The sequence below is a fragment of the Sorex fumeus genome, unplaced genomic scaffold (assembly GCF_029834395.1).
Source record: "Sorex fumeus unplaced genomic scaffold, SorFum_2.1 ptg000024l, whole genome shotgun sequence".
NCBI classification, from domain to species: domain Eukaryota; kingdom Metazoa; phylum Chordata; class Mammalia; order Eulipotyphla; family Soricidae; genus Sorex; species Sorex fumeus.
The window spans coordinates 34,451,161-34,474,014 of record NW_026606081.1 but is presented as its reverse complement, the minus strand read 5'-3'; the positions used below and the strand labels follow the sequence as shown (position 1 = coordinate 34,474,014).

The 22,854-nt window shown below is 34.5% G+C and overlaps 1 protein-coding gene across 1 annotated transcript in view; it reads right to left on the bottom strand.

The window, feature by feature from the left end:
- LOC130023748 (annexin A10) overlaps positions 1-22,854 on the bottom strand; it is a 47,891-nt gene that overhangs the window by 9,553 nt on the left and 15,484 nt on the right. The window contains exons 4-9 of the mRNA XM_056114339.1: positions 9,328-9,441; positions 8,204-8,294; positions 6,946-7,025; positions 2,064-2,117; positions 1,877-1,970; positions 1,102-1,197 (exon numbers count right to left, since the gene is read on the bottom strand). Coding sequence (XP_055970314.1) covers positions 1,102-1,197; positions 1,877-1,970; positions 2,064-2,117; positions 6,946-7,025; positions 8,204-8,294; positions 9,328-9,441 — 529 coding nt within the window. The remainder of the gene's footprint in view (positions 1-1,101; positions 1,198-1,876; positions 1,971-2,063; positions 2,118-6,945; positions 7,026-8,203; positions 8,295-9,327; positions 9,442-22,854) is intronic.

Genomic DNA, 22,854 nt, shown 5'->3' with positions numbered 1-22,854 from the left:
TACAGAGCAACTGCACCAATCCCTATGTCAGTATTTCAATATCCCATCACCATTTTCCAATGGTTCTTTCCTCTACCCTATAACTGATAGATTTTGGTACAGTCAACTATAAAATGGAAATTTTGATGCACTATATGAGCACTGATTTATGTTGAGAATCTGCCAAAATACATGCAACTTACTCTCAGAAAAATACACAAATATTCATTATCTTGTTTTATTACTTAAGGATTTTCATGAAATCCATAAAATCCTTTTTACAGGAACTTAGATTAAGATTCCTTTATGAGAAAAACTGTAGAAAGTCTATTACATCTCAGTTCTGTGTATGTCAGTGTCGTTCTAGGAATAGAAAATCACAATGCTCACTTATCTGACAAGTATCTAGGTGCATGTTTGATGTGTGTTTTCCTACATCTTAATATTTTACAATGTTCCCTCATTTGTGTTCCAGAAATCTACATTGTCAAGTCATATCACATCACAATGTGGTAGACTTCATAGTAGTTTTAATGGTTACCTACCACTCTTCCTCCCTCTATAAGGGAATTTTCTTAGAAAAAGGAGAGCAGAGAGCATATCCTTCATAATACCCTGCAAAAATCACAACTAGGTAATAATTTGTTAACATTTTATGGTCGCATTTACCCTGTATGGTAAATATATTAGAAATAGTGACAAAGGGGGTAAAACAGAAACAAAAGAAAAAACTTAAAAACAATATTCCCTCTTTAAGGGGAAAAAAGCCATATTTATGGAGTTTATTTGCTACTAAACAAGGGAATGGAATTCAGTAAACATAATTTAGTGGTGTGAAATCCCAATTATCTAAGACAGACTGTCTGAGAAGCTAATGTTTCCTAGAATCAACATTAATTCAGTTATTAAGGAAGGATATTAATTTATTAAGTGATTAGGTGGCCTCTTGAATACCTGTGTCTATGACTAATGAACTTTTCTCTAAAGTGCTAACATCTCCTGAAAAATTTAATTCAGGGGAAAATAGTCTGATCAAGAATTTACTCATGCACTTTCAATTCAATCACAGGCAATCAGCATTTATTATAGGAGCTGCCATACACCAAATAAATTACTACTTACCAATTGCAACTAGAAGCTGTTGAAAATATCCATCATAACATTCATTAATGGCATCTACTATGTCTTGCCCAGAAATATTTTGAAATTCCTGGAAAACTTGAACAAATTGTTATACATCAGATGTTAATATTTTAAAGTTATGCAAGAGAAAAATATATATATGTGTGTGTCTGTAGTGAAGTAAGTAAAATATATGTTACATATTGACTTAAGTAAGTAAAATGTATGTTGCATGTTGACTTGAAGTAGACCAAGATATTTTCTTAAGACTTTAATATACTTTTATGTAGAAATAAAATATAAGACGTAAAATGTAAAGGCACAGGACTTTGGTAAAGTTAACATGCAAGTTAATATTAGTGTTCTTTTGAAATCAATAGAGTAGCATCACAGACTATAATAATAACCTTGATTCATTATAACTAAACTAGCTTCACTATACTCTTTTCAATACAACTTTTAATATGCTGCTTAGGAAATAAGTAATATATTTAAGTATGTTCTTCATAAAACAACAATAAAACTGTTTTTAAGGCCTCAGTATTTAAAGTGTAAATAATTAAGGTATGGAATAAAATAGAATTATATGGCGTTTTTAATAGTAATGTCATTAGATAATGTATATTTGTAGAAAGAAAATAGGTGCTTTTGAGATAACTGACTTTATTCTGTTTCTATGTAAACTTTTTTGCTGTTTTTTTCCCGTTAGCTACTTGCCTTGTATTATGTAATCTAATCAGTTACGCAGCCAAGAATAGATTGGATTAATAATTACCCAGCCAGAGCTGTTGGTAGCTCTTGTTACATAAGATCATCTGCAGCATGGTTTTGTGTTCTCCTGTCTTCTGCTGACAGGCTTCCCACAGAACCTGAAACACCATACAGCAGAAAGGAGCACCATAATCACCCCATAGCAGTTTATAAGGGTTCATTAAAGCAGTTTGAGAGCTGGTTCTAGTTACCATTGCATCCTGCCCAGCCATAACAGGATCTGTATATCCTTCCTCTCTGGTTCCCTGTAAATTAAACAGAGTTTTGTCTTTGTAAACATTCTTAATTGAAACCTCAGATAGCACCATCAGGACTAATCTCTTCCAGTTATTATTTAATGGTCTTAATTTACACCGGACAACAAATCCTGAAAACAATAGACTATATCTCCTATGTTAATTGCCATTTACTTTATAATAAAATTTGCTATGGTAATTCTTAACCTTCATTTCATTTGACAGCAGTAAGATTTGATGCATCCAATCACCTCCCCGTTTCACTTTGGCTTCCAGCATCCTAAACTCTTTATTTTCTTCTTCCTCAATCTTCAGCATTTGCTAGTTCTCTGACATCATTTTTAACTACCTCAGTACTTGCCCTTTGCTCATATGATATCAATTGGCCTTTTTCTTTCTTACATTCTTTAAGCATGGTCTTGTCTGAGACTTTTCCTAGCTCTGGTTTATCAATATGTGAATATGTTTATTAGGCATCAGGTTTAGCAATATGTGAATAAGTTTTTGATTTGTTTTTTGTTTTTTTTCTACCAAGGAAGAATCCCACTGACTTTGTCATATATTCTCAAAGAGGGACCGAGGAGGTAGCTTGAGTGTTCAAAGGCCTATCACTTGCAAGGACCTGTGGAGTGTGGGTACAGACACTGGAGCAGATAAAACCCAACCTTGCAAAGCAGCACAGAAGAGCGGCTCTGCATAAGGTAGTATCTGGGCAAATTGTCAAGAACAGAATGTCAGCACCACATGTCTGGCCTTGAGCCTCGCTTGACCTCCTAGTCACCTGAGCCCAAGACACAGAAACTGTCATGTATGCTTAGCAGGTCATCCTAATTGCAGCATCTAGACTTGATTGGGATTGGACAAGGCAAAGTAGAGTTGGAAAGGTGACAGGCCAGTAATACTGAACTTTATTTGATTAGACCTTTCCGTAAGTTGAGACCTTCTATAAAATATGTGTGTATTTGGCAATGAAGTGAACAGCCATCAGCTGCTCCCAGAGGGTGTTTCTCTGCAGACCCTTCATCCTTTGCCTCTCATCTGCCTGGTCCCAGTGTACAACATGTCTGAGAACCTTGGGGAAAAACTTTTCTCCAACAAGGGCCCGAGTCTGATCCCAGCACTGCTTCATGTGGTCCTGTGGCTCTGAGCACTCTGGCTCCAGCAGAGTTTGTTGTATCAGGTGAAGCTCTGCAGGAAATGTTCCAGGGCCCATTACTATTTTGTGTGGCCACAGTTTTTTTTTTTAAATGAGAAAAGAGTCTAACATGACTTTTTAAAAGGGTTTTAAAATAAAGTTAACATGTTAAGTATGTTAAATATCAAGAAAAATAGAAAAAATGAATATAGACTTTAGGAGAAGATAAATTGTGAAAGGAGGAAAATGAGGGAATTAAAATTTAACTAAAAATATTTGGAGCATTATGTTCACTACAGATGATTGTATAACAAACCCATAGGCCTCACTTTCAATGTTTGATAAACCGACTAGAAGAGAATCCTGGAAATCAAGATAATGAAAAAGCATCCAATTGGTTCATTTATAGTAGATGTGTTTACTCTGTAAATTCTTTCCCATCATCTCCAATGTGATTTACACATACTGAGTAATTAATCTCTAAGTAACTAATTTCTCATTATTTGACAGATAATTAGAGAAGTCTTGTAAGAATTCAGGAAGTGTTGTGAACCAATTCAATGATTAGCATTAGTTTTCAAGAAGAGTAACTTCTTGCTGACTTCTTTACAATAAATAAAACTGTCAGAAAATATTTTATTGATTAAGTAAAAGATCGCTCCTGGAAAGTATGACAATGCTTTTCAGCACTTCATTTTGTAATACCTCAAGGTCCTTATACTCTAATTCCCTCAAGCCTTAATTCACAAAAGTAGAAGTCACTTTCAATCTTCATGATGTTAAAATGATATCATGGGAAGAAAACTTTCCTTTGACTGTGACATTCAAAAAATAGAGGGAGAAGGAGGAAACATTTATAACAATTGAATACATTCAGAATATTTATACAGGGGAAAAATTGAATCAAGAATTGGTTTATATCCCTTTATTTACAAAGATCTATAATTGAAATATCAAAAATATTAATAATAAATCCAAAATATATCTAAATTATAACAAAGTATAAAGAATATTTCTTTTTGTTTTATCCAGAATTTCTATTTCTAATCTGCTGTGTGTCTTGAGAGAGACAAGATATATAAGACAGAAGGATAGATAGTGGGATAGAGAAGGAGAAAGACAGAGATTGGTTTCAGAGGATAATGATCCCAACTAGATGGGAAATATTTGTGCAGTTATGTGTTTGGAACTTATTAGCTCTAAATATCATGATCCATTAGGAAATAATTGCATATTTATTTTGTAAAATATCAAACATATTCCCACTGAATGATGTATAGTACAGACACAATATTTAGGAGAAGTAATAGACTTCCCAATTCCTATTATATCTTGTATCTTTTCCCAATATTATAAATTTTTAATCCAAATCCTAAATCAGGAGTTAAATATTGCAGAGCCATTACTGTCAAATTTAGAAATCTATGGAAAATCTTCAGAGCTCAAAAATATATATATATATATTTTGAGATTAGCACCAGAGAGATAGCAGAGGATGTTAAAGCACTTGCTGATTCAATCCCCAGCACTGCATATGGTCCTCCAAGGGGCCAGACTGTCAGTAAAGCAGATAGAGCACTTACCTTGCACATGCCACAGATGATGGTTTGATCCCTGGCACTCTTGAGAAAGGCTTAGTGGCTAAATGCACCTGCTTTGCTAGCATAAGGTCATGAGTTCAACCTTGGTGCCACTCACATGTCCTAAGGGTGCTCTCTGCAGCTCTGTGGTCCAGGATCCCTAATGTTACAACAGAAAGTACCACCTCCAACACATAGCCAGAAGTGTGCTAGCACAACAGTTTAGGAAACGCAAGGTCAAGATGAACCTCTCAGAGTTTGGAAGTTGTAACCACATAATCAAGTGATTCATAGAAAAAAGAAAGACTAGACAAGTTTGCATTTCATCTTTGGGCTTTGAATCACACCTGGCAGTGCTCAGGATTTATTCCTGGCTCTGTGCTCAGAGATCACTACTGAAGGAGCTTGGAGGACCATATGCAGTGCTGGGGATTGAATCAGCAAGTGTCTTAACATCCTGTACTATCTCTCTGGCCCCAATCTCAAATTTTTATCTGGGAATTTTTAAAAAAAATATTTTATTAAAAAATACCATGATTTATAAAGTTGTTCAACACTGTTTCAAGCATTTAGTGTTCCAATATCATCAGTGTGACTTTTTATTCATAAGTATCCCCAATTTTCCTCCCAATTTGTCAATCTGGGAATTCTTAATTTCTAGCTAACGGTTATTTACTGAGGTCAAAGCAGCTTTATAAATTGAGACTCTTCATTTGGGTTCTGGCTCTCTCCCTCAATGGACCTATCTTCTCCTTTCTTCCCACTGAAAGGGATCCTGTTTCTTCTTCTTTTTTTAATGTCAATGGTCTTTTATCTTAATTTCATATCCCTTATGAAACAAACTTCTATCTTTTTATAAAATCCTATGTAACTATTCGGTTATGTTCTTGAAATAAAAAGAGGAAAACCTTAATTTCTTCCTCATAATCTCAAAACAGAGCAGTTTTACTTCAAAAAAGATTGATAAAAGTCTGTTTTATTATAATCACACACATACCTAGATATAACCTAATCAAAATATGGACTCTTAAGCTCATTTCCCTGGTTACAAATATCTAGATTTTCTTTTGGTGGTTAAGAATGTACACTTACTCTCTATATTCTTGAATATTTTTGCTGAATTGATAAAGGGCACGTTTAAGAATTTGCCTAAGATTAAAACAATTATATTTAAATCTATATTATTATTACATTATTAAGTAATTCATGAATAAAACATACATAAAGACATTACTGAGGATTATATGCAAGCACTGAGATTTCATTCAAATCTGGATTTTGACCTTACTAGCTCTTTAAACAGAAATCTAGGTACTAGTACTTCTTTATTTTCTGATTTTCATTTCAGTAGTGCTAATTAAACAATATTATAGCTTTTAATAATGATTTCCTGAGAAAAACACTTCTCACACTATTTCAGTCACATAGTAGAACCTTGAGAAGTTTATATACAATATTTATTTGTTCTAAAATACAGAATTATAATTTTAACTATCAATTATGCTTATAAATTATAACTATAATATTTTAATCTTTAAAGTCCTCAGAAGAATATATACTTACTTGAACATAATTGTAAATATCTTATATATGGTAGGTATTATTGAGGCATCATTGAGAACAGTGATGGTTCATTATTCTTATTTATAAGCTGGAATTCAATATATATTCTTATACAGATTTTACCATTAAATTTCTTAAAGTATACTAGAGTTTATGTCTCTTTTTTGGCCAGACCAAATGGAGTTCAGGGAATATTTCTGGATCTGTCGTTGAGGGGGTCATTCTTGGAGATGTTTAGTAAACTATATGGAGTGCTGAGGGTTGATCCAGATTGGTCTCATGCAAGGCAAGTATTGCAATCCTTGAACTCTTATTCTTTACCCTGCCCTAATTTTGGAAATAAAAAATTAATAGTTATAATAAAAATAAACATTAAGTGCTTGTTTTCTCCTTTCGTGCAATCAGTTCCATTTTGATTCCCAGCACCACTTATGGACCCCTGTGCTTTATCAGGAGTAATCTCCTAGCAGAGAACCAGGAATATTCCCTAAACATTGCTAACCTTAAATAGTATGCTTTTAATATGACAAAAAATGATGTGAGTTTTGGAATTTCATACCTGGACCAAGTTTATGAGAGTATCTCTGAAATGTCCTGAGGTCTCTGAGTAAATGTTTTCTTGAAGGTTATTATTGTATTCTGGACAGAAAAACATGCATGTCAAACATATAATTTATTATACTACCACATTTCAATGCACCCTGGATATGTTAACGCTACTTCCTCAGGTATGAACAGTCAGACAAAAATTACAATTAATCTGTTGTCATTTGTCTTTGATACCTTACTCATATTAGGTAAGCTGCCCACAAAATAAATCTATTACCTAATAGTAATATCAACGCATACCTGTTGTCCTAAAAATGTTATCTTTATTTTCAAAAATTTAAAAATGGTCTTTTTATATTTTCTAAATCTCAAAATTTAGAGAATTTTATTTACCTATTTATTTTATCAACATATAATCCATATAAGCCCAGTGCTTTTCCCAAAATCATTTGTTTAATTTTGATTTTTAAATGAGAAATCCTTCATTTCCCTAGGAAAAGCTTTTTTTTTTGTTTAAATACATTAGAGCTGAGTGTCTAGAACTTTAAACATTCAGTGTCACACAACATGTGGTACAATTAAATTTAAGGTAATACTCTTTTTGAGAATAAAATAGCTAACTCTTAAAATATTTTAAAGACATATTTTTAATAGAGTGTAATAATTAAATTTATGTATAGTAAAGTAGCTAAACATCTATGTAGAATTTGCTTAGTGATTATTACACTTTGTCTATATTCCTGATCTTTCTTTGCTAACAGATAAAGTATTCCTAGAATACTTTATCTAGGAGATAAATGAATGGGCTTTCCTATTGAAAATACTGGCATTGAAAACATTGAATTCTTCTTTTTTAGAGTTTGGTTTTTCTTGATTACTCATTTTTATTGTCCCAATCATCGATTTTAGTTCATTGGTCTCTTGTGGGTCATATTTGAAGTATATCTCAAATACCTTAATATACATAAACTATAATAATTTTTGTCTTATATAAAAACAACAGCAGGGCCTGGCAAGCTCCCCATGGCATATTTGATATGCAAAAAACAGTAACAATAACAGGTCTTATTCCCCTGACCCTGAAAGAGCCTCCAATGCAGCAACATTGGGAAAGACGAATGAGAGGCTGCTAAAATCTCAGGGCTGGGATGAATGGAGACATTATTGGCGCCCGCTTGAGTAAATTGATGAACAATGGGAATATAGTGATAGAATGATATAAAGCATATATATCTGTAAAATATATTAACATATGTATATATCCTTACGCATAGAATAGGCTTCTTGCAACTGGAAAATTTCTCCATTTGTTCTTGAAGCTAATATATCTATAAGGCAATTCTCATCAGTACCCATTCCCTGGAAACAGAAAAATAAGGAATTATATAGGTATATTTATGGGGAATACAGTGCACCTTCTATACTAAAGGTAATATAATATCCTTAGAGTTTTGAGAGGTTGCAGAGGATAAAGAAAGTGTATTTGGAAAAGAGATAAGCCTAACTGCAGATGGGGTTCTGCTCTTTGACCATGAGAAGATATTTTTACATAAATCTCTTCTTCACTTACAATCAATACTATGGGCAATTTAAAATAATATGAAAAAATAATAAAATCTTTTTGACACTAATTACTTCTATTTTGCCTCTAGGATATTAGTTTTGGGCAAGCTGAAATTAGAACATGAGTCTCTTAACTCACCAAGGATGTTTTATTCCTGATTTTTATAAATGTCAATTATTTTTTACCTTTTGCTGAAGCATTTGGATTGCACACTTTTATTAACTCATACATCATGTAAATATTCATCTCTAATAATTATTTTCTTGACAGTATATCATTTTCAGAAGGACTTTAACATTCTATAATCCATTATAGAATGTTAAAATGGAAGCATTTTCATCTGGTCAGCAACAAATAAAAATGTCCCCTATTTTTTTTACGATGTCCATATCAAATTTTTACATGAATACAATTTCACAAAGAATTTAGAGGTTCATATGTTATAACTTTTCCACTTAATATATGAACACGGAATGGGGATAGAGAAATATAAATTGTTTTTTATTTTCTCCTTTTAGTAGCTAAGCTTGGATTTGGATCAGTGATTCTGAGTTCATACAGCAAAAGAAAAGCATGAGTCCAATCCCTGGAATTTGGGGGTGGGTGGTGGTGATAGTGGTGTTTTTTTTTTTTGTCTACAAATTTTTTTTATATTTTTTCTTAGTTGTTTCCACCTTTCTCACTTGGCATTTGTATTTATATGATAGGGAAGTTCCCCACCTACCAAATTATTAGCTTGTACTTGTTTTATAAATATATATATATATATATACATCTACATCTACATATACACACCCACATATATATATATTTGCATCAGAACACTACCTTCATGGCATGCCAGAGTTCATGAGCATCGTAAGATGGAGGTGGGTACATGAGGCCAACCATAACATCTTTGAAATGATCTGAGAGATTCTCCTTCAGGTCACAAATCAGGTCCTAGGGAGAGAAATAGTAGATGCTCTTATCATATCTGTCAAATTTGTAAGAGAAAGGAAATAAATATGCAAGTCTCCTAGCATTATATACTTAACTGAGTAGCTTCTCATATCTCTCCTTTTGATTCACATATATAAACATGAGACCTGAGGCTTTGAACAATATATACGTTATCACATCTCTGCACAAGATGTCATCTCCATGTTCACTCGTGTCAGGCATAGACATAGTTGTAACTGGCCCCAGACACTACTCTTTTTTGATCTCATTTTTAAAATAAAAGTTACAGCCTGATAGTATTTTACTTCTGAATTTTTATTTTATTGTGTAGATTAAATGAAACATCAATTTTCAAAGAATATATGCACATGATTTTCCCCCTTGCAACAATCCTTTTTCTTTTTTCTTTTTTTTTCTGTGTGTTTCTTTTTAAGCAGGGAATTTTTATTAAATTTCTAAAATTTTGTTAGAACACCATGATTTACAGAGTTGTTCATTTATTTACAATTGTTTTAAACATTCAGTGTCCCAACACCACCAGTGTGTCCTTCTCTCCATCAATGTACCCAATTTCCCTCTCACTCCCAGCCTGCCCCCTTATTCATACAATAAATTTACTTTATATTCCAACAAAACTTAAAGAAATGGCAAATAGAATGATTATAAAATAAATCAGGAATCTGTGGTGATAATATAGTGGGGAAGACATTTGCCTTGCACCCGGTAAGCCTAGGTTCAATTCTTATAACCCCATATTCCCTGAGCACCGCCAAGAGTAATTCCTGACTTCAGAGCCAGGGGTAACCCAACCCCAGTATCACAGGGTGTGGCCTCCAAAACTAAAAAAAAAAAAGAAAGATAGCTGCTTTATAATTGCTATATGATTTTAACCTATATATATAAGGAAATTAAAACCATTTCATACAATATAATAAAATGCCTATACTCATTTACATAAGTAAGTGTTCAACTCTAAAGTATATTACATTAAGTTTAATTTTATACTTATATCCCTTTATGATAATAATCATGCCTTACCTGTCACAAACAACTCTGCAAATCACAGTGTTTAAATCAAGTGGAGGGAAAAAATTTTACATATGTAAGCTCATATTTTATATTTTAAATTTTATATGAGCTTACCTCAGAATTTAAAAATTTTTAAACTAACGACAGGTAAGGCATCTGCTTGGGTGAGTGAAATCCCCAGAGCCCCAAGACGGTCCACAAGCAGGGAGTTCTTGGCTTTCTTATTTACCAAAATTATGCGTGAACTCATTGAGTAATCTTACAAATTTCTTTAAGTAGCCATATTTATACATCCATTTCAAGTACTGAAAATTAAGCATTGAAAAAGAAAAACGAGTGTGTTGGAATCTTGTCCCTGGAATACAGGTATAAATGTATGAAATAAATGATTTTAATTTTATACACAGAGCAGATATTTAAATATATAACACTGTTACACTGTCCTCCCACTGTTCATCAATTTGCTCGAGCAGGCCCAGTAACGTCTCCATTTTGACACTTGTTGTTGCTGTGTTTGGCATATTGAATACATCACGGGTAGCTCGCCAGGCTTTGCTGTGCGGGCAAGATACTCTCGGTTGCTTGCTGGGCTCTCCAAGAGGGTTTATTAATACATATTTTAACGTTAATTTTTGTAGGGTTACAGGGGTACTGGAATGATACTTTGCCTTTTTTTTTTTTGCTTAAATGTGCAGAGAATACTGAATTTTACTTTAAATATGAAGCACTTTAATTTTTATGTGATACATCAACAGATTTCAAGTGAAGGACTGTTAGTTGGGCAAATTAAATTATATTTGAATAAAACAAAGTACCACAAATTTAAATTTTACTTAGTACAACCTTACACCACATCTGCTAACAGTGAATGTTCTCTTTTAGCAAATAATAGCATTCATCCACAGGTGTTAATAGAGATTCTACTGAATTTTTGCTAGGGTCAGTGCAATACACATGATGAGCAATTAATACACATCCAGGGTTATGTCAAGTACTTGAAGCATATATAAGAAGAATAAGAGCTCCTCTTTTGGGGAGGTATGGGGCACAACTGGTGGTATTCAGGACTTACTACTGACTCTGAGCTCACAGATCACTCCTGGTGAACTCAAGGTATAATATGGGGTGCAGGGAATCAAACCCAGGTCAGTTGGGTACAAGGTAAGCACCCTTTCCGTTGGACTGTCACTCAGACCCCTAAGAGCCCCTCCCTAATAGAAATGTATAGTATATTTAATTCCCTCATTATTCATCATTAACTACTATGTATCTTTCACCATAAAGTTATCAGAGAAATTGAAAAACAAGAAATAAATGTAGACATAAGTTTGTGAAGCTTATAGTGCACACAGAAACTCATTATTTACTGACTAAATATTGCAATTATTACTGTTTTCTTTACATCACAGAGGTTACTCGTAAAATGCATCCTTATCTCTTTTTCTAAAGAGATTCACAGGTCATAAACACAGATAGAATAAAAATGTGTACTAATATACCTTCTAATGCTTTCAACATCATTTTACGCCCTGTAATTCCTTAACACAGTAAAAAGGCTATAAGAATTCAGATAAGAGATAAGAATAGATTTATAGTGTTAGGGAAGTAGAACATATTTGGACAAGGAAGAACAGTAGCACTCTGATGGAGGAGAGCGAACCTCTCATGATGGCTAATTTCATGAATTTGGCTAGACTACAGCACCCAGACATTTGGTCAAACATTATTCAAGATGTTTCTGGGAGGGTATTTTCTTTAAAAAGAGATTAACATTTAAATCAGCAGAACTTGAGGGAAGTATATTATTCTTAAGAAAGTGATGAGCATCATCCAATTAATTGAAGGCTTTCATAGATAAAGACCATCTACCAAAGGATTAAGAAATTTGCCAATAGACCAGCACTGAGTTTCCATGACTTTGAAGTTGCCAGTCTCCAGAGCACGTGAGCTAATTCCTTAACACGCTCCTTTATATCTTCTACCTCAATGTGTATGTACAGCATGTATGTGTGTATACACACACTTTTCATATATCAAAGACAGCAAAAAAATTTCCCTGCTTTTTGTGGGGTATGGTGGCACTGAGTACAGGGTCTGGGTGTGTGTGTGTGTGTGTGTGTGTGTGTGTGTGTGTGTCTTACATTCGTCTCCGTCCTATCTTTATCGTGAATATCTATGTCTACATTTTTTAAGTACTATAAGAAAAAAAATCGTGCGGCCCTAGAATAATTTCGAGATTCACTATTCATTTGGAATTTGTGGCGGTGGCTTGTGGGGAAGGGAGGGGTGTTGGCCATTCCCGGGGGCTCCCAGGGCGCGCTCCTGACTCTGAGCTCAGGGATCCTTCCTGGGGGCAGTTCCCGGACCAGACAGGGTGGCAGGGAGAGAACCTGCCTGAGTCCTGTGCCAGACGAGCACTTGACCTGCTGCACTGCACATAAATCCCAACATTATCCTTAGAATCATGTTTTCACTTCCTAGAATAGAAGTAGAGGAGCTGCTCCCCTAACTCTGCTGTCCTGGTCAGGCTTGCTTTGCTTTCTCCCTACCACAATTTAGAATCCGCCTTCCCGCTGCTGCTCTGGGGCCTCTATGTGTTGCCAAGGATGTAACGAGTTCACTCACTTGACTTCCTTTGGCGCCTTCCTGATAATGAGGACGGATCTTGTGTGATTGGAATACTATAGGATTGAGATATTTCTAGCAGTGCATATTCTAATATGCCTGTTTCCTATTGCAACACGATAAATTTCAAAATTGATAGTAGATATATTGCATGATTGCAAATACTTGAAGAGTTTTAAAAATATACCTTTATATTATCCAGGAATCAAAGACTAAACCACAAGATTTAGATTTTCTTTTCAGTTTAGGGAAGGTAGAAACGAAAATATCAGTGAGGATGCAGCTAAAACTGTGGTTAAAGTAAGTTTTTAGCTTTGGGTATTTGTATGTAAGGTAAAAGGTAAAGGGCCTCCCGTTGTTCTCGATTTGCTCTAGCAGGCCCTGTAACGGCTCCATTGGAGACTTTGTTGTTACTGTGTTTGGCATATCGAATACGTCACGGGGAGCTTGCCATGCTCTGCCGTTTGGGCGAGATACTCTCGGTAGCTTGCCGGGAGGAGAAAAATCAATTGCCCAAGTAAGATATCCCAAAAACATAAACGAGAAAAAAGGAGATATAATAAATTTGGAATAAGAAAGAAATGAGTGAATGCCCCATGTGAAGTCGCATGCAATTTTAATTGTTTCTTTGACTTTATGGCTTAAACTTGGCTCCTTCCTTCTGAAGAAACCCATGTTTTCACTTAAAAGTATGTCTCTATCTCTCACCTTGCCTTCACTTTCTTACCTAAAATAATTTTACTTTGCTTAAAAAGGGGGAAAATAATATTAGAAACCAATTAAATCTAAAATTGAATAAATACAAGATGGCAATAAAATCATAACTTAATTCCCCAAAGAGATCAATAATGTTACTGTACTTGCCAATAGAGGTAAGTATACATATATCTTTTTGAATTAATGTTTTGTGTTATGAGGGTAATTGGACTATTGGTTCATATGGAAGTTCTATTACTATGTATTTTAGGGGATTAATTCTTTGACAGATAGAAATATTTAAAAAAACTAAAAAACAGGCAGAATTAGAAAATTGGAATTTTCTTTTTTAAGTAAAGAAATTAAATTCATATTTGATTGATTTTTGACAATTTTTAGATCCTGGTTAAATCGCTGACAAAAATCAATCAAATACTTAATGAAGAAATAAAACCAATTTCACAAAACATTGGAGAGGTCAGTAATAGTGTTAAAAGACAGAAAGACACTGGTCTAGGGAGTATAGAATGTACTTATGAAAGGCATTTGCTAGATTTAAATAAAATATTGAAATCAAGTTTTTTAAAAGAGACTTTAGATAGTAGAGATATCATGTACTTTTACTTAAGAAAAGAAAATCTAAGGTCAAGAAGCGCACAATGATTATAATGATTATAATAACTAATAGTATTTATTGAGCATTTGATATCAATATGACAGGTAGGATTCTTCATATGAAAATAGCTGTAACAATCTATAACATTTATAGATTGTTATATATGATAATCTATAGCACTATAAAATAAGATATAGTGCTATATAATATATAGTGCTATATAAAATAAGATATAGTGCTATATAAGATATAGATATAAGATATAAAATAAGAACTATAACCACTACAAGTTTTCTATAAATTCCACAAGTATGTAATGAAGTCTGAACTTTGAAATTAAGTATTTTAGTTTCTGGTATCCTTTCTATGTTATGCAGATTTTAGGAAGCCACTAAATGATACAAATCCAATATGAATGGAATATATAGGTGAAGAATGTGGCATTTAAGAAAATTAAATCTAATGTGCATTTAAGTGCATTGAAAATTTAATGCAAATGGTCTAAATTTACATTCTTTTATAATAATTGGGCAGTGGATTTTGGCTGTTGTTTGCAGTCAAAATATTGTATCTGTCACCTTTTCTATTTGTCTTCCTCTGCCCTAAACGATGCTTATTCTTTCTGTGCCACCACTACCCTATCTTCCTGTTTTTAATGTCCTGTTTATTATGACCACAAATATGTATTTATTTTACCCCAAAATCTTCCAGGACATGTACTTTTACATTTTAAAAAATTCTCATCATCTGGCTTTAACAGTGCTGAATATACAAAGTGTAGATTGTATAATTTGTAACTTAAATATATCTATGCATAAACAAATGAAATAATGACTGTGGAAAGAGGAAGCCTCTAGTTTACTAATTATGTAAAGGATCAAGGAAGTTTTCAGACTAAAAGTGACTTGTGTTATTTATAACATTCTTAACTCTTTATAGACAATATATAATTATAAACTGATGCTTAATACTCTATGTATTCTAATGTATACCCTATTAGAAATGCCACTAAATGACAATGGTATATATTTTTGTTTGTAACTGTGTAGGGTATAATAATTTTATTAAAAATAATGAAATTATATAAATTAATTATTATCTAATAAGATTGAATGTTGGCTGCCTAAAATACCAGTTATGAGATTACTGGTATGTTAGAAGGTTACTCTGTATCTGTTTTCCTATTTATAAAGTGAAAATAATAATACATTTATCACATAATTGGTAGCAATATTAAAATAGTATTGGTAATAATATTAAAAAATCAGGTACAATTTAAAAAATTATTTTCTGCCTCATTTCAAACTCTCAAAATGCCTCCCTCTTAAACATTAAATAATTTTCTACAGATTTAAAAATGATAGGACTGTTTTGTTCTTTCTCTTTTCCCACCACAGAGGATTGTTTGTTACACTTTTTCTGTATATCTCACAACTTTTACTGTATCCAATTTTCAGTAACTTCCATTGTCTTTCACTATAGACATTCAAAAAAAAGTGATTTCCTACCACTTTAATTGCTACAGCCCTACCTAGGTTATCTTATAATGGCCTCCAAATGAGTTTCCCTTTTGACATTGCACCTTATAGTCTACCTATTTTGTCCAGTTCCTGTTCAGGCTTCAGGATAAAGTGTAGCACTCATCTGTACAGTTGATAACAGTGAAAAGAAAACATGCCAGAAATTCTTATTCAATGTAGTTACAAATAGTGGTATTGTTCTGCCCTCACCAACTACTACTATTACTTTTTTTGACTTCTCTGTTCTATTTCCATGTACTTCTTGTGGATTCTGGAGTAACTGATTTACTCCCATGTCAGGTCCTGTGACTTTTTCTTGCATTTCTCTTGAGTGTTAATCCCTTTCATATTCACACAGCTCGCCTCATGCCTACATTACCAAGTAAGCGCTTACAAAATCATTATAAAAGTGGAAGAATCATTTAATAAGGATCAGTTATAATTTAACAATTATTTATTTACAGTCATTTTTGGCTCTTCAGAGATAAATATCTTTTCCATACTATAGTGGAGGGGAGTAGAAATAATAGAGATACAGTTATATTTTATAAAGCACTGAATACTATAGTAGTAGACATAGTGAACAGGTCATCAGGAAGGTGATTATTCAATTTAAGAAGATAAATATTGAATATTATGTTTAAGGTAAAGGTAAAGGCTCTCCCGTTGATCGTCAATTTGCTCGAGCGGGCCCAGTAATGTCTCCATTGGAGACTTTGTTGTTACTGTGTCTGGCATATCGAATACTCTCGGTAGCTTGCCGGGCTCTCCGAGAGGGGCGGAGGAATCGAACTCGGGTCGGCCATGTTGGCCGCGTGCAAGGCAAACGCCCTACCCGCTGTGCTATCGCTCCAGCCCTATTAAATATTAAATATTATGTTTAAATAACTAAAATTTACAAGTTCATAGAGGAGACTTCAAATAGGTACTCTAATTAGAATCTTAAAACCTTACTTGGACTTCTATAAATAACTTTGCTGATGCAACATTTGGAGTGTGACTTTGCCCAGCTTGGCTGCCTTTCTTTCTTGTTTTTCAGACTTGTCCTAAAAGGGACTCTGTGGGAATCACAGTTTGGCCTTGCATTAAGCTAATGAGTACTTTTAAAATATAGCTATTCTATGCTGCTGCTGCTGCTGAAACTGTAGATTACACATATAGCAGCTCTTCTAAACACCCCATTTAAATTAAAATGGCAATTTCTTCTTCCATATTCCTCTTACCTTTATCTAATTATGTGTAATCAGGGGCAAGAAACAGAAGTATGACTAATATTTTCTTTCTCTAACTTTGCTCAGGGAAACAGTTTTATATGCTTTTAATTTATATGCTCTTTTCCTGGTATAAAAAAATGATACTGCGACATCTGCAATTGTTTGTTCATTGCAGCACTCTTTACAATGGCCAGAATCTGGAAAAAAACCTGAGTGCTGGAGAACAGATGACTGGTTGAAGAAACTTTGGTACATTTACACAATGGAGTACTATGTAGCTGTTAGAAAAGAGGAAGTCATGAAATTTACATACAAGTGGTACTACGTGGAAAGTATCATGGTAAGCGAAATGACTCAGAAAGAAAGGGATAGACATAGAAAGATTGCATTCATCTAGGGAACATAAAGTAACAAAATAAGAGACTAACATCCAAGAATGGCCGAGATTAGTACCAGGAATTTTACTCCATGGCTTGGAGGCCAGCCACCCATGCTAGGGGAGAAGGGAGCTCAGATAGAGAAGGGAACACCAAATAAAGGTGTTGGGAGGATCCTCCCAGGATGGGAGAAGCATGCTGAAAGTAGACTATAGACCAAACATGACTGTCACCCATTGCCTCTTTTGCAAACCACAACACCCAATAAGAGAGAGCGAGCAAAAGGGAATGCCCTGCCACAGAGGCAGGGTGGGATGGGGGGATGGGGGTGGGAGGGATACTGGGATCCGTGGTCGTGGGAAATGGGCACTGGTGGAGGGATGGGTATTTGATCATTGTATAATTGAAACCCAAGCACAAAAATGTGTAAGTCTGCAAAAAAAATGATACTGCTATTTAAATACCAATGATACAGGCCTGTATAAAATACAAATTAGAATTGACTTTAATTCTATCTTCCCCAGTAGTCACTTGTATGCTTTTAATTAGAAACATTTGTGCAAGCCATTTTGTCCGCTCATTGTTGAAAGAGCATATTCTTTGGAACACTTAACTGCTATTTTCACAATTTAATTATTTAATTTTCAGGGGATTTCTTATTAAACTTAGTTAAATAGAAACAAAAGATACTACTTTGGGGACCAGGGATGTGGCTCTTGGTAGAGTGACTACCTTACAGGTATGAAACTACTGATTCCTGAAACCACCCCCAAGTGGTTGAGAGTCTGCAGCACTGCCCATGGGGTCCCAGGTATCCCAATTTTTTTTATCTCCAGTACGCTACAACCAAGTGTATGTTGGCACCGCAATCACATGTGTGACCTTGACAAGCACTGTTGCTAGGTATGTGAACTGCAAACCAAGTGTGGGACTCAGTGAAACAATAGCAAATGTGGGGGTGGGGAGGCAGAAAGAGAAGAATACTACTACTCTGGTCTTCAGGAGAGGTGTAGCATATCAAAGCTAACACCATGACCCCTTCCCTGACCACCACCCCTTTAAACAGCAGGATAAAATATAACAAATATTCATTTGAGGCTGTCCTTGATCTTAGAAGAAAGTGAAACCCTAAGTGTGAAACCAGGAAATGAAAAGAAAAGGGTAAGCTAATGAGCTGCTGAGCTCGAATATAACCTTGCAGGTTATTGGGAAGAGGAAGAGTTGGCTAACAACTATTTGCTTTGAGTTTCAATGCTTAATGTAGGACATTATAGGAGGACAGCATAGTATTTATGGAATCAATATAACTCAGGGAAATAAATCCGAAACCTTTGTTGTGAGGTTGGATCTGTAAAGGGCTCTTCTCTGTAAAAGTGTATAGTAGAAAAAAAATTACCATTTGGAGCACTGGGAAATAGGCAGGTCATTCACACTTCATTGACTGGGGTTTGAGTAGAATATTTTCCTCAAAAGTTGAAATAATATAGCTGTGTTTCCATTAGGCTGAATTTCAAACTTGTTCTTCCTGACTCAGATGAGACCTCCATGATACCAAATCATTATGAAGTTAATCCTGAGCTAGTGATTCTCCTGGGACACCAGGAAGAAACAAATACAAAACCAACTCAGAGAAATTCTCCTATTCTTCTAAACAACAATAACAAAAAATCCCAGAAGTTTCAGCAGATAATGCATTCCATGAAAGGCACTTAGACACAATTTTCCAGAGAATAGGGAGAAGTTTTAAAAGTGCAGATTTGAAACAATAGTAATTGAAAGAGAATGAAAAAACTAATAGACTTAAAGGTAAAGGTAAAGGCCCTCCCGTTGATCGTCGATTTGCTCGAGTGGGCCCAGTAACGTCTCCATTGGAGACTTTGTTGTTACTGTGTCTGGCATATCGAATACTCTCGGTAGCTTGCTGGGCTCTCCGAGAGGGGCGGAGGAATCGAACTCGGGTCGGCCATGTTGGCCGCGTGTAAGGCGAACGCCCTACCCGCTGTGCTATCACTCCAGCCCAATAGACTTAATAAAAGTTTTTTAACTAATACAATTCAAAAATAAAAAACTTCTGGAACTTAAAAATGCAATTATATTTAAAAATTACCAGGCTAATAGCCATATTTGGAACTACTAAATAAAAATATGGTAATTTATAAATACTAATTTTTAAGTTAGTAATTAGAAAAAAAGTAAGTATCACAGAGACAGAAATAGATTACATTAATATAAGTTAAACTCGTAAGATTGAAGTAGAAAACTTCTGTTGAATAGAATTCACAACAAAGAATGTAAAAAATACCTACAAGACACTATTTCAAATTGTATATAGTATGTAAATTTTATTATTTTGATATATAATTAGACTAACATGTTAATGATTTTAGAGAAACCACACAATAACAAAGATTAAAAAAGAAAGGAAAACTACAGTGGAAATTAGATCACAAGTGTCAGATTCATACCAGTCAAGAAGTACAACTCTTTGATTCTGATAAGATAACAATTTGACTTTGACCGCTAAATCAGGCACATGACACTGAAAGAAGTGCCAGTGTTAATGAACATACAACTTGTAACAGCACCGCAGGTGTCCTGAAACTGTGGAAGCTGGTTCACTGAGGTCTGTATGTCTGTCACACAGAAAACAAATGCTTTGTACACTGATGTAGTGTTGCTCTTTCTCTTATGATCTTTCCTCCCCCCTATATCAGTCTGTGCTGCTTTTAGGTAAAAAAAAAATAACACTGTAGCACTGTAGCACTGTCCTCTTTTGTTCATTGATTTGCTCAAGAGGGTACCAGTAACATCTCACAACAAATTGTGAGACTTGTTGTTACTGTTTTTGGCGTATTGAATACATCACAGGGAGCTTGCCAGGCTTTGCCATGCTGGCGATATGCTCTTGATAGCTTGCCGGGCTTTCTGAGAGGGGCAGAGGAATTGAACCTGGGTTGGCCATGTCAGCCACATGCAAGGCAAATACCTTACCCACTGTGCTATCGAAGGGTAAAATTGAAGTTTTCCTGCCTCCATTGTGTCTAACAGGCCATTTTTGCTTGTTTGTATATGCTAAGGGAGTTGGAATGGGTAGAAGAAGTCAAAGATTTCTAAAGTTGTTAGGTGCCTAAGTCACACACAGTTCTACATGGTTGCATTTGCTTCCTGTAGATTGAAATGGTGGGTGTGAACAAGATTTGCAATTGAAAAGGAGAAGTGATTATTTCCAAGCTTTTTGATACATGCTGTTCTTTGTGGCATACAGTGGCATCTCATTGTCATTTTGATTTTCATAATACTACAATAAGTGACAAAATGTTTTTCTTAAAGACTATACATATGTGCTATTCATGAAAATATTTCTTTATCTCCTTTCCCTATTTTTTTTCATTTTTGGGCCACAGTGTTCAGTGATCACTACTGACTCTGTGCTTTAGGATATACTTGGTGGGCTTGAGGGACTATACGTAGTGTCAGGAATCAAACTCAGATATGCCTCATGCAAGGCAAATATCCTATCCACTGTGCTATCACGTGGTTTCCTCCTTACCTCTTTTTTTGATAGGGTTATTAGATCTTTTTGTTATTGAGTTTTGTGAGAATGTTATATATTTTGGATCTTAGCCCTTTTTCTAATGTATTCTGTACAAATATTTTCTCTAGTTTGGTAGATTGCTTTTTTATGTTAACCAGAGTTTCTTTTGACATGTAAAAACTCTTCAATATGATGTAGTATTGGCAGAAATATGATGAAAAAGAAAGTCACTGTTAGTGAGAATGTTGTTTGGTTCAGCTGCTATGTATAACAGTATGGTGATTTATCAAAACAGTAAAAAATAGAGCTTCTGAAGATGAATACCCAAAGACAATGAAAAGAAACAAGCAAACAAAAAGAATAGAGCTTCCATATGACCCAGTAGTACCACTTCTTGGTACTTACCACAAAATACAAAGCATAAATTCAAATGCATACTTATGATTACCGTAGCACTTAGTATTAATAGCCAGGATATCAAATAACCAAAATGCCCAATGATAGATGAAGGGATACAGCAGTTTTATTATATACAAACAGTAGAATACCATGTGGCAATGAAAATATGAAATAATGCAGTTCATTGCAGCTGAGATGGAATTGGAGAGTGTCATGTTAAGAAACTCAGAGGGAGGACAGGTACTGGATGTTCTTATTTATCATTGGTATAGAAGAAACAAACCCAGGTTATAGATTACACTAAACTGTGACAAACCTTGGCCTTGAATTATAGAATTGACACTACCAAGGTAGAGAGTGGTTATAGACAAGTTTTAGGGGACAGCAATTTTATTTTACCAGTTAGTGTTTGAGCTACACCGAAGATGCTCAGGGATTATTCCTGGCTCTGTGATCAGGAATTACCTGGCAGCCTCCGGGATCCATATGAGGTGTCAGGGATCTAACTTGGTTGGCCATTTGCAAGCCCTTCCCACTGTATTATTACTCTGACCCCAGGGGAAAATAATTTTAAACTTTACATTACTGAAGTAATGTAAGGAAAATCATTGATGAAGGGTCTTGGGCAGTTTGTCAGTGGTGAGGTGAGGTAATTGTGCATTAAAACCATAAAAGTTTAACATTGTAAACATGTGAACTAAACTATAATAATTAAATTAAAAATAAAACAATAAAAGGAAGCTGAATTGTATTCTTGTAATTGTGGTCCTTTGGACTGATCCATTGTGTTAATAACTTTCATTGTTGACTACAATAGGTCTTTGTTTTGTTTCTTTTGAAAATCCTTCTAAGTACCAAAGCATACTTTGGTACTTAAGATACAGTCCCTTATGGGAAAGTATCACTTTCCTCAAATAGCTCCTAGTTGTATCATTTGAGAAACAAAGCAGCTGTTGTCTTGCTAGTGGATTGACTGCTCAGAGGCTATGACTTTATACCTGGTCCCTTTCTGGTGAAACACTGCAACTTGATAGCCAAAATGTACCCAAAATTCCCTTCAAATGTACTTAATGAAATACTTTTTATCTGTTAAACAAAAAATGTGTAATAGTAATAACATGGAGAGAATTTGAGGTAATTCTATTAAGTGAAGTTAGGACATGTAAAACAAATGCAGGACAGTTTTATTTATGCTCAATATAAATAACCAAATCCCAAAAGTGCAGAGCACAATAAAATAACTCTACAATTCTATGAAATATATTGGTGTTTGCTAGAGGAAAGAAAACTAGGGAGTTCAGGAAGTCATTTTGATGGTGTGATAGCACTAGACTTTGATGGTGCATGTGCAGAGACATTACATACAGAGAGGTATTTAGCTCTAATTAAAAAATAATAGTAT